General features: G+C 40.4%; 1 protein-coding gene across 1 annotated transcript in view; it reads left to right on the top strand.

The window, feature by feature from the left end:
- The window catches only part of GALM (galactose mutarotase), a 60,077-nt gene that overhangs the window by 45,430 nt on the left and 1,436 nt on the right, over window positions 1–13,211 (top strand). The window contains exons 5-6 of the mRNA XM_073214168.1: window positions 11,339–11,480; window positions 12,728–12,902. Coding sequence (XP_073070269.1) covers window positions 11,339–11,480; window positions 12,728–12,902 — 317 coding nt within the window. The remainder of the gene's footprint in view (window positions 1–11,338; window positions 11,481–12,727; window positions 12,903–13,211) is intronic.

Raw genomic sequence — 13,211 nt, 5'->3', positions numbered from 1 at the left:
TACTGCTTTCCACAATGGTTGAACTAATTTACATTCCCACCAGCAGTGTAGGAGGGTTCCCTGTTCTCCACAGCCTCGCCAACATTTGTTGCTGTTTGTCTTTTGGATGGCAGCCATCCTTACTGGTGTGAGGTGATATCTCATTGTAGTTTTAATTTGCATTTCTCTGATAATTAGTGATGTGGAGCATCTTTTCATGTGTCTGTTGGCCATCTGTATTTCTTTTTTGGAGAACTGTCCAGTTCCTCTGCCCATTTTTTAATTGGATTATTTGTTTGTTGTTTGTTGAGACATGTGAGCTCTTTATACATTTTGGATGTCAAGCCTTTATCGGATCTGTCATTCACAAATATATTCTCCCATACTGTAGGGTACCTTTTCTATTGATGGTGTCTTTGCTGTACAGAAGCTTGTCAGCTTAATATAGTCCCACTTGTTCATTTTTGCTGTTGTTTTCCTTGCCCGGGGAGATATGTTTAAGAAGAGGTCACTCATGTTTATGGCTAAAAGGTTTTTGCCTATGTTTTTTTCTAAGAGTTTTATGGTTTCATGACTTACATTCAGGTCTTTGATCCATTTTGAATTTACTTTTGTGTATGGGGTTAGACAAAGGTCCAGTTTCATTCTCCTACATGTAGCTGTCCAGTTTTGCCAGCACCATCTGTTGAAGAGACTGTCATTTTGCCATTGTATGTCCATGGCTCCTTTATCAAATATTAATTGACCATATATGTTTGGGTTAATTTCTGGAGTCTCTAATCTGTTCCATTGGTCTGTGGCTCTGTTCTTGTGCCAGTACCAAATTGTCTTGATTACTATGGCTTTGTAGTAGAGCTTGAAGTTGGGGAGTGAGGAAGACAACACCAAGACACATAATAATTAAAATGGCAAGGATCAAGGACAAGGAAAGTTTTAAAGGCAGCTAGAGAGAAAAAGGTCACCTATAAAGGAAAACCCATCCTTTCTGCTGGGGGTTCTGTGTATTTCCATGGTCTGTTCAATTATTTCCTCCCCCAGTTTGGGGAAGTTTTCAGCAATTATTTCTTCAAAGATTTCAAATTCTTTTTTCTCAGGATTGCTTTGTCTATTTGGGGTCTTTGGTGTTTCCATATGAATTTCTAAATTATTTGCTCCAGTTCATTGAAGAATGTTGCTGGTAATTTGAGAGGGATTGCATCAAATCTGTATATTGCTTTGGGCAGGATGGCCATTTTGATGATATTAATTCTTCCTAGCCATGAGCATGGGATGAGTTTCCATTTGTTAGTGTCCCCTTTAATTTCTCTTAAGAGTGACTTGTAGTTTTCAGGGTATAGGTCTTTCACTTCTTTGGTTAGGTTTATTCCTAGGTATTTTATTCTTTTTGATGCAATTGTGAATGGAATTGTTTTCCTGATTTCTCTTTCTATTGGTTCATTGTTAGTGTATAGGAAAGCTACAGATTTCTGTGTGTTAATTTTGTATCCTGCAACTTTGCTGTATTCTGATATCAGCTCTAGTAGTTTTGGAGTGGAGTCTTTAGGGTTTTTTATGTACAATATCATATCATCTGCAAATAGTGACAGTTTAACTTCTTCTTTACCAATCTGGATTCCTTGTATTTCTTTGTTTTGTCTGATTGCCATGGCTAGGACCTCCAGTACTATGTTAAATAACAGTGGGGAGAGTGGGCATCCCTGTCTGGTTCCCGATCTCAGTGGAAATGCTTTCAGCTTCTCGCTGTTCAGTATAATGTTGGCTGTGGGTTTATCATATTTGGCCTTTATTATGTTGAGGTACTTGCCCTCTATTCCCATTTTGCTGAGAGTTTTTATCATGAATGGATGTTGAATTTTTTCAAATGCTTTTTCAGCATCTATGGAGATGATCATGTGGTTTTTGTCTTTCTTTTTGTTGATGTGGTGGATGATGTTGATGGATTTTCGAATGTTGTACCATCCTTGCATCCCTGGGATGAATCCCACTTGGTCATGGTGTATGATCCTTTTGATATACTGTTGAATACTGTTTGCTAATATTTTATTGAGTATTTTTGCATCTACATTCATCAGGGATATTGGTCTGTAATTTTCTTTTTTTGGTGGGGTCTTTGCCTGGTCTTGGTATTAGGGTGATGTTGGCTTCATAGAATGAGTTTGGGAGTATTCCCTCCTCTTCTATTTTTTGGAACACTTTAAGGAGAATGGGTATTATGTCTTCTCTGTGTGCCTGATAAAATTCCGAGGTAAATCCGTCCGGCCCCGGGGTTTTGTTCTTGGGTAGTTTTTTGATTACCATTTCAATTTCTTTGCTCGTAATTGGTTTGTTTAACTTTTGTGTTTCTTCCTTGGTCAGTCTTGGGAGGTTGTATTTTTCTAGGAAGTTGTCCATTTCTTCTAGGTTTTTCAGCTGGTTAGCATATAGGATTTCATAGTAGTCTTTAATAATTCTTTGTATTTCTGTGGAGTCTGTCGTGATTTTTCCATTCTCATTTCTGATTATGTTGATTTGTGTTGATTCTCTTTTTCTCTTAATAAGTTTGGCTAGAGGCTTATCTATTTTGTTTATTTTCTCAAAGAACCAGCTCTTGGTTTCGTTGATTTTTGCTATTGTTTTATTCTTCTCAATTTTGTTTATTTCTTCTCTGATCTTTATTATGTCCCTCCTTCTGCTGACTTTAGGCCTCATTTGTTCTTCTTTTTCCAGTTTCAATAATTGTGATGTTAGACTATTCATGTGGGATTGTTCTTCCTTCTTCAAGTGTGCCTGGATCGCTATATACTTTCCTCTTAAGACTGCTTTCACTGCATCCCACAGAAGTTGGGGCTTTGTGTTGTTGTTGTCATTTGTTTCTGTATATTCCCTGATCTCTATTTGATTTGTTCATTGATCCATTGATTATTTAGAAGCATGTTGTTAAGCCTCCATGTGTTTGTGAGCCTTTTTGTTTTCTTTGTAGAATTTATTTCTAGATTTATACCGTTGTGGTCTGAAAAATTGATTGGTAGAATTTCAATATTTTGGAATTTACTGAGGCTCTTTTTGTGAGCTAGCATGCGGTCTATTCTGGAGAATGTTCCATGTGCACTTGAGAAGAATGTATATCCTGTTGCTTTTAGATGTAGAGTTCTATAGATGTCTATTAGGTCCATCTGTACTAGTGTGTTGTTCAGTGCCTGTGTGTCTTTACTTATTTTCTGCCCAGTGGATCTATCCTTTGGGGTGAGTGGTGTGTTGAAGTCTCCTAAAATGAATGCATTGCAGTCTATTTCCCTCTTTAGTTCTGTTAGTATTTGTTTCACATATGCTGGTGCTCCTGTGTTGGGTACATATATATTTAGAATGGTTATATCCTCTTGTTGGACTGAGCCTTTTATCATTATGTAGTGTCCTTCTTTATCTCGTTACTTTCTTTGTTTTGAAGTCTATTTTGTCTGATATTAGTACTGCAACCCCTGCTCTCTTCTCACTGTTGTTTGCCTGAAATATGTTTTTCCATCCCTTGACTTTTAGCCTGTGCATGTCTTTGGGTTTGAGGTGAGTTTCTTGTAAGCAGCATATAGATGGGTCTTGCTTTTTTATCCATTCTATTACTGTGTGTCTTTTGATTGGTGCATTAAGTCCATTTACATTTAGGATGACTATTGAGAGATATGTACTTATTGCCATTGCAGGCTTTATATTCGTGGTTATCAAAGGTTCAAGGTTAGCCTCTTTAGTATCTTACTGCCTAACGTAGCTCGCTTATTGAGCTGTTATATACACTGTCTGGAGATTCTTTTCTTCTCTCCCTTCTTATTCCTCCTCCTCCATTCTTCATATGTTGTGTGTTTTGTTCTGTGCTCTTTTTAGGAGTGCTCCCATCTAGAGCAGTCCCTGTAGGATGCCCTGTAGAGGTGGTTTGTGGGAAGCAAATTCCCTCAGCTTTTGCTTGTCTTGGAATTGTTTAATCCTGCCATCATATTTAAATGATAGTCGTGCTGGATACAGTATCCTTGGTTCAAGGCCCTTCTGTTTCATTGCATTAAATATATCATGCCATTCTCTTCTGGCCTGTAGGGTTTCTGTCAAGAAGTCTGATGTTAGCCTGATGGGTTTTCCTTTATAGGTGACCTTTTTCTCTCTAGCTGCCTTTAAAACTCTTTCCTTGTCCTTGATCCTTGCCATTTTAATTATTATGTGTCTTGGTGTTGTCTTCCTTGGATCCTTTCTGCTGGGGGTTCTGTGTATTTCCATGGTCTGTTCGATTATTTCCTCCCCCAGTTTGGGGAAGTTTTCAGCAATTATTTCTTCAAAGAGACTTTCTATCCCTTTTCCACTCTTCTTCTTCTGGTACCCCCATAATATGGATATTGTTCCTTTTGGATTGGTCACATAGTTCTCTTAGTATTGTTTCATTCCTGGAGATCCTTTTATCTCTCTCTATGTCAGCTTCTATACGTTCCTGTTCTCTGGTTTCTATTCCTTCAATGGCCTCTTGCATCTTATCCATTCTGCTTATAAATCCTTCCAGGGTTTGTTTCACTTCTGTGATCTCCTTCCTGACATCTGCAATCTCCTTCCGGACTTCATCCCATTGCTCTTGTATTTTTCTCTGCATCTCATCCCATTGCTCTTGCATTTTTCTCTGCATCTCCGTCAGCATGTTCATGATTTTTTATTTTGAATTCTTTTTCAGGAGGACTGGTTAGGTCTGTCTCCTTCTCAGGTGTTGTCTCTGTGACCTTTGTCTGCCTGTAGTTTTGCCTTTTCATGGTGATGAGATAGTTTGCAGAGCTGGTACGAGTGACCGCTGGAAGAGCTTTCCTTCTTGTTGGCTTGTGGCCTTCCTCTCCCCCTTCACGAGGCACTGGGTTCTCGCAGGTGTGGATGTGGTCTGGATGTTGTCCTGTGTCCTCTGGTCTCTATTTTAGGAAGAGTTGTCTTTGTTATATTTTCATAGATATATGTGGTTTTGGGAGATTTCTGCTGCTCTACTCATGCCACCATCTTGGCTCCGCCTCCTAGACTACATTTTTTTAAACAGCAGCTCTGACTTTAATAAAAGGATGCCCTCTGTCACCCAAAGATAGGAGATTCATGTTTCCTCTTAGTATTTAGGAAAAAAGCAGAACCAAATGCTTTAAGTGGCTAAAAGCCAGTTCTCCTTTTTATGTACTTAATTCTTTTAATGGCAAGGTACAAGTTCCTGATTTCTTAGCCTCCTAAGATTTCAGACTCACTTTACATGTTGTCTCTCTTCTCTAAAAATAGAAGAAACCAAGTTCCTTAAACATTTCCATCTGACCACATGAAAGAAAAAAGTAATTGTCACCCCAAAAGAGTATGTTAACCACCAAACATTTGTATTTATGTTTACTGTATGATCTAATTCTGGGATGGTAAGAAAACTTTCAAAGGCACTAAACTGTATGATTGTGTTAGGCTCTGAAACAGTCCCTATCCACTTTACCCCTCAAGAAAGAATGGCCAGGCTGCTCTGGCCTGCTGCAGGGGGACCTGGATTCTCTGGAGCAAGATCCTACGATCCTATGACTGGGGGGCTACTCACTCTTAGAGGGGCCATATTTTAATGGGCTGGGGGTGCACCTCTGCTATCATGTGGTACTAAGGTTTTAGAACTGAGCTGCTCAGAGCCTGTCCTGGCTTCACTCTGGCTTTTATATATATTTATTTTATATAGTATGTGTGTGTATGCAGTATGTATGTGTGTGTCACTTTTAAAGGATGTTTTCAAAAAGAATGTTATTTAATTTCACCTAAAGCTGACTCTAACAAAAGAAGGATTCTTTTGTGTGCTTCCCAAATTCCCATGGTTGAGCAGTAGACACGGGACTGGTCCAGTTGAGATTCCCTCTGAGATAAAAGTGTTCTGCTAGAAGAGATTGCGGGTTGAAAGTCAGCAATTTAGTCCAACTTCTTCATTGTGCTGACATAAAAACCCAGGCTCAGAGAAGTGATTTCATAATCTAACTTTATTTGATCTCTTTTTCCTCTTCTGAGGCATTCTGCCCTATTATACACAAACCCTATCACCTTGTACTCAGCTGTCTCCTCCACATCAAATATTCTCCAACGTTTCTCACCCACTCAGCCTAACATGATCTCACTCACCTCAAGCCTCAACTCAATCACTCTAATTTCACTGGTGCACTCTCCCCAGTCTGCTGTGTCTAGGCCAGTGCCGTCACACTGCCCATCTTCTTCCTTATAGCTGTGCCTCTCCTGCAGCACCCTTCACATTCTGTGATTATGCTCTTACATATCTGTTCCCTCCCTCCAGACTGCAAGCAGCTTAAAAAGGCAGATCCCACGTCTCATTCATCTCTGTAGTGTCCCTGTGCATCAGAATGCCTCGCATTCAGTAGGTGTTTAATAAATGTTGATCAAGCAAGAAAGTGACTGAGTGAAAGGCTCGCAATCTGTTGCTCTGGCTCTGCCACATTCCAAGACTGTGCCAACAGGGTGGGAGGCATGGTACCAGGAAGTAGGTTTTCTCTCCAGTCTTCCTCATGTTACCAGGCTTTCTTACTTGAGCTCAGTTCGGAGTATTTGTGTACCCCCTTTGAAATAGCTTGGGCTAGCCTCTAGGGAAGAACATACCTGAAAGTTAGGAAGAGAATGAAAGGTGGTAAAGCAAAATGGCACTATTTTCAGAAGAATGTAAAACACATTACAGCCTTTTGGCAAACACATCCAGAGGACTCTCTGTTGAGAAATTCTCTTTCTCTTGGATCTCCAGTTGACTCACAAAACAATCCTGATTCCTCTTTTTCACCCTCAAAGTCCTAGTACTGGTTCAGTGGTTTTAGTAGAGCAGAGGGTGTGGCCAACTATTTTCACATATTTTATCAACTCTAAGATGTCATCAGTTGTAAAACTCACAATTATGTTATGTACCAAGAAGAAGAAAAACCTCTGCCAGGCAAACCATGAAATGGCTTTAGAGATTTTTATTTTTTATTTTTTATTAAGGTATGATTGATATACACTCTTATGAAGGTTTCACATGAAAAAACAATGTGGTTACTACATTTACCCATATTATCAAGTCCCCACCCATACCCCACTGCAGTCACTGTCCATCAGTGTAGTAAGATGCCACAGATTCACTATGTGCCTTCTCTGTGTTACTGTTCTCCCCATGATCCTCCACACCATGTGTACTAATCACAATACTCCTCAATCCCCTTCTTCCTCCTTCCCCACCCGCCCTTCCACACCCCTCTCCTTTGGTAACCACTAGTCCCTTTTTGGAGTCTGTAAGTCTGCTGCTGTTTTGTTCCTTCAGTTTTGCTTCGTTGTTATAGTCCACAAATGAGGGAAATCGTTTGGCATTTGTCTTTCTCCACCTGGCTTATTTCACTGAGCATAATGTCCTCCAGTTCCATCCATGTTGTTGCAAATGGTAGGATTTCTTTCTCTCTTATGGCTGAATAGTATTCCATTGTGTATATGTACTACATCTTCTCTATCCATTCATCTACTGATGGACTCTAAGGTTGCTCCCATATCTTGGCTATTGTAAAAAGTGCTGCAATAAACATAGGGGTGCATATGTCTTTTTGAATCTGAGAACTTGTATTCTTTGGGTAAATTCCAAGGAGTGGGATTCCCAGGTCAAATGGTATTTCTATTTTTAGTTTTTTGAGGAACCTCTATATTGCTTTCCACAATGGTTGAACTAGCTTACATTCCCACCAGCATTGTAGGAGGGTTCCCCTTTCTCTGCATCCTTGCCAGCATTTGTTCTTTTTAGTCTTTTCGATGTTGGCCATCCTTACAGGTGTGAGTAAGGATTAAAACCATCTCATTGTGGTTTTAATTTGCATTTCCCTGATGATTAGTGATGTGGAGCATCTTTTCATGTGCCTGTTGGTCATCTGAATTTCTTCTTTGGAGAACTGTCTCTTCATATCCTCTGCCCATTTGTTAATCAGGTTATTTGCTTTTGGGTGTTGAGGCGTGTAAGTTCTTTATATATTTTGGATGTTAACCCCTTGTCGGATATGTCATTTACAAGTACATTCCCCCACACTGTAGGATGTCTTTTTGTTCTGTTGATGATGTCCTTTGCCATACAAAACCTTTTTAGTTTGATGTAGTCCCATGAGTTCATTTTTGCTTTTGTTTCTCTTTCTCGAGGAGATGGGTTCAGGAAGAAGTTGCTCATGCTAATATTCAGGAGATGTTTGCTTATGTTGTCTTCTAAGAGTTCTATGGTTTCATGACTTACATTCAAGTCTTTAATCCATTTCAAGTTTACTTTTGTGTATGGGGTTAAACAGTAATCCAGTTTCATTCCCTTGCATGTAGCTGTCCAGTTCTGCCAACACCAGCTGTTGAAGAGGCTGTCATTTCCCCATTGTATGTCCATGGCTCCTTTATCATATATTAGTTGACCATATATGGTTGGGTTTATATCAGGGCTCTCTAGTCTGTTCCATTGGTGTATGGGTCTGTTCTTGTGCCGGTACCAAATTGTCTTGGTTACTGTGGCTTTGTAGTAGAGCTTGAAGTTGGGGAGCGTAATTCCCCCTGCTTTATCCTTCCTTTTCAGGATTGCTTTGGCTATTTGGGGTCTTTTTTGGTTCCATATGAATTTTAGGACGATTTTTTCTAGTTTGTTGAAGAATGTTATTTGTATTTTGATAGGAATTGCATTGAATCTATAGATTGCTTTAGGCAGGATGGCCATTTTGACAATATTAATTCTTCCTATCCATGAGCATGGGATGTGTTTCCATTTATTGGTATCTTCTTTAATTTCTCTCATGAGTGTCTTGTAGTTTTCAGAGTATACGTCTTTCACTTCCTTGGTTAGGTTTATTCCTAGGTATTTTATTCTTTTTGATGCAATTGTGAATGGAATTGTTTTCCTGAGTTCTCTCTCTGCTAGTTCATCATTAGTGTATAGGAATGCAGATTTCTGTGTATTAATTTTGTATCCTGCAACTTTGCTTAATTCAGATATTAGATCTAGCAGTTTTGGAGTGGATTCTTTAGGGTTTTTTATGTACAATATCATGTCATCTGCAAACAGCGACAGTTTGACTTCTTTCTTGCCAATCTGGATGTCTTTTATTTTTTTGTGTTGTCTGATAGCCATGGCTAGGACCTCCAGTACTATGTTGAATAAAAGTGGGGAAGGTGGGCTTCCTTGTCTTGTTCCTGATCTTAAAGGAAAAGCTTTCAGCTTCTCGCTGTTAAGTATAATGTTGGCTGTGGGTTTGTCATATATGGCCTTTATTATGTTGAGGTACTTGCCCTTTATACCCATTTTGTTGAGAGTTTTTATCATGAATGGATGTTAAATTTTGTCAAATACTTTTTCAGCATCTATGGAGATGATCATATGGTTTTTGTCCTTTTTGTTGATGTGGTGGATGATGTTGATAGATTTTCAAATGTTGTACCATCCTTTCATCCCTGGAATAAATCCTACTTGATTATGATGGATTATCTTTTTGATATATTAGTTGAATTTGGTTTGCTAATATTTTGTTAAGTATTTTTGCATCTATGTTCATCAGGGATATTGGTCTGTAATTTTCTTTTTTTGTGGTGTCTTTGCCTGGTTTTGGTATTAGAGTGATGCTGGCCTCATAGAATGAGTTTGGAAATATTCCCTCCTCTTCTATTTTTTGGAACACTTTAAGGAGAATGGGTATTAGGTCTTCACTAAATGTTTGATAAAATTCAGCGGTGAAGCCATCTCGTCCAGGAGTTTTCTTCTTTGGTATTTTTTTTTATTACCAGTTCAATTACATTGCTGGTAATTGGTCTGTTCATATTTTCTGTTTCTTCCTTGGTCAGCCTTGGAAGGTTGTATTTTTCTAGAAAGTTGTCCATTTCTTCTAGGTTATCCACTTTGTTAGCATATAATTTTTCATAGTATTTCCTAATACTTCTTTGTATTTCGGTGGTGTTCATAGTGATTTTTCCTTTCTCATTTCTGATTCTGTTTATGTGTATAGACTCTCTTTTTTTCTTAATAAGTCTGGCTAGGGGTTTATCTATTTTGTTTATTTTCTCAAAGAATTAGCTCTTGGTTTCATTGATTCTTTCTATTGTTTTATTCTCCTCAATTTTATTTATTTCTGCTCTAATATTTATTATGTCCCTCCTTCTACTGACTTTGAGCCTCATTTGTTGTTTTTTCTAGTTTCATTAATTGTGAGTTTAGACTGCCTATGGGATTTTTCTTCTTTCCTGAGGTAGGCCTGTATTGCAATATACTTTCCTCTTAGCACTGCCTTGGCTGCGTCCCACGGATTTTGTGGTGTTGAGTTAGGGTTCAGAGATTTTTACAATGTGAATACAAGTGTCTTAATTGATGAAATACAGTATCTGTGTCATAGGTTGTTGTTTGATGATATCAAGTCATGTGGATCTGTTTCCTCATTTATTACTTGAGCAGTCTGGACCAGATGAGCTCCAAGAACACTTGTGGTGCTAAGAGCCTCGAGATCCATAACATCTGGAAGGATATTCTTGATGGGGCAGTGGTTGTGCACTTTGCCCTTTAGGAGTTGGCAGTCTTCACACTGCAGTGTCCTCCCTCAGGACAGACCATCCACCCACATCATTGTGAGTAGGAATCAGGATGTCCCACCTTGATAAGAGCAAATACACTTCTCTTGGAGCTTGAGGAACCTGGCTTACACACGAGGAGGAGGCAGCGCTTGCTGATGGTCAGTCCTCCAGGAATCACTACTCCAAACAGAGCTTTCATTCAAAGGGGTGAATCTAAAATTGGCAAATAGTAAAGTGGCCACACATCCCAGTTTGCACCTGTACTGTCCCAGTTAGTTTATTTGCCCCACTGTTACTATTAAAATCCCCTCTGGAGTGTGTCTATAGGCTGATCAGAGAAGCAACTGGGTAAGGGTGGTTGCCAACATCCCTTTAGCTAATAATGGCCCAAAACAATTTGAGAATCACTAGTCCTGGGAACATTTTTAGTGTCTGGTTGGCTACCGCCAGGTGCTAATGCTTGGTTAGGAGGCCTGAAATACTGCAGCGAAGCAACAGATGTCAGCAAGTGTCTGACTTGTGGTTAGGACACCCATTGCCCTTTAGCCAACATAGCCCTTAATGCAAATTGGACATTTCCTGATTTTTGTATTTTTTTCACATTTGAACGATTCTGAGTGTTATAAGCTACTGCCTCTTGCAGTCAACAGCATCTCACAATTAAGGAAATTCAATTTTCATTCTCCTTCATAGGATCTGGTTTCCCATCTCCTTTCCAAATCGAAATGAAGGCTGAGAGGGAAGCAGCAGCAGATCTGTAGGTTGCTGTACAGAAAGATTTGATTTGGCATTTATCATCCTTTTTCATGCCTTTTCCTATCAGGAGAAGTTGCTCCAGTGCAAGGAACTGCATTTGACCTAAGGAAGCCAGTGGAGCTCGGAAAACACCTGCAGGAGTTCCACATCAATGGCTTTGACCATAATTTCTGTCTGAAGGAATCTAAAGACAAGCAATTTTGTGCACGGTAGGTAATTCAGTTACTGCTTTTCCTCTGGCCATAGCAACACCATTACTATGCTATGGGAACCAAGTACCACATCCCATGTCTTTCTAAACCTTCTGTTCCGCAGATGTTCTTACCCTCCCGCCATGCCATCATACCTGTATTCCTACCTGGCATCCTGTCTCTCTTGGCTCCCTTCCTGCCCTTCTCTGCCTGTTCTTGTGAGAAGCCCTAATTCCTCCTGACTGAAGTCACCTCTGCAGGCCTTGAGTTCCCAGAGCCCTTTGTACCTTCCTGCTTTGTGACCTTTCCCTGCTTATTGGCATGCAGAGCAGGACACGCTTCTCAGACAGCACTTGCCAGCTCCAGCCTTGTGTGATGGGCATTTGCATGCACTCTCTCTCCTGCCTAATTCCAAGTTCTTCAAGCCATCTCATCTTTGTGATTCCCTCCTTCTACCCTAACACATAATACCATGCTTGACACTACCAAATAATGTTTGTAGAATGAGTAGGTTTCTCTGAAAGCAGAGAAAATGACTCAAGCCCTCACAGACACTGAACTTGGAAAGCCTTCTCTGCCTCAGAGCCCCAGGACCAAGGCCCCAGCTATGTTCCTCCAGCACGAGATGCTTTTCTTCTGTGCAGATTCACATTCCTCTCCCCACCACTCCCGCTCCTGCCTTCTTTCCCCCGCTCAGTCCTCCTGTTCCCGAACAGCTTTTCCTCACCTCTTAGTTAACTACACACTGTCAGGGTAGTTCTAACTCCTGGTAAGACTGTAAGACCCAGGCCTTTCTGCAACTTTCTTCTGTAATCCTTCGACACTACATACAGGGCCAGGTAGGTCCTCTCTCCTCTGTCGAGGCCTGGTTTAAATAAAGGACACCGTGAATCTAGCAGAAACCACCGCAGGTCTGTTCTAGAAGGAATGCAGCCTGCTCTAGCCCCACGGAGAGGCAATTCAATTTAGAAAAGTGTCTCCTCTCTCAAAAGACATAGTTGGTTGTTTCCCATTTTGCCCTTCCTCAGAGAAGCCACAATCAGAGTGAAGTTGCTATCAAGGATCCTTGAAACCCCTCCTCTTTCCTCACCTATGAGGCTGCAAGAATTTCCCATCATGCTCTCTTTGTCTCCTCCATCTATCTTGTCCCTGCTCTGTGGCTGGGGATTGTGTCTGATGCCTGTCTCAAAGTTGCTTCCCAGCTTCTACCTGTCCCTGCCTGCTTTTCTGTCCTGTACCATTATGTGGTTTGGCTATCTCCCCAGGGTCTATCATGCTGGAAGCGGGCGGATACTGGAAGTGTACACCACCCAGCCTGGGGTCCAGTTTTACACGGGCAACTTCCTGGATGGCACACTGATGGGCAAGAGTGGATCAGTCTATCCCAAGCACTCTGGTTTCTGCCTCGAGACCCAGAACTGGCCTGATGCTGTCAATCAGGTAAAGTCACCGGCCGGCTTGTCAGAGGGATAGTGTACGCAGTGTCACTCTATGTGACAGGTCATGACACTCAAGTCAGGCCTGTATGATTCCCAAGTCTTCTCCAAGTCATGATAAATACAGGAAACCTTTAGCCAGGTGACTAACATGGCATTTACATGTTTAAAAATATTTATTTTTTTGTACCTTTGCAGCCTTTATTCAGTTTGTTTCTCCTTATCAATAGCCACTCATTTTCTGCAACCACACTTCAAAGATGATCCTGCATCTTCTCCTTGTAACTTTGTTTTTTAACTACTGCCTATTGTT

The sequence above is a fragment of the Manis javanica genome, chromosome 1 (genome assembly GCF_040802235.1).
Source record: "Manis javanica isolate MJ-LG chromosome 1, MJ_LKY, whole genome shotgun sequence".
In the NCBI taxonomy this organism is placed as follows: Eukaryota; Metazoa; Chordata; class Mammalia; order Pholidota; family Manidae; genus Manis; species Manis javanica.
Note: the sequence above shows the minus strand (reverse complement) of the source record. Positions and strands in the feature narration are given on the sequence as shown.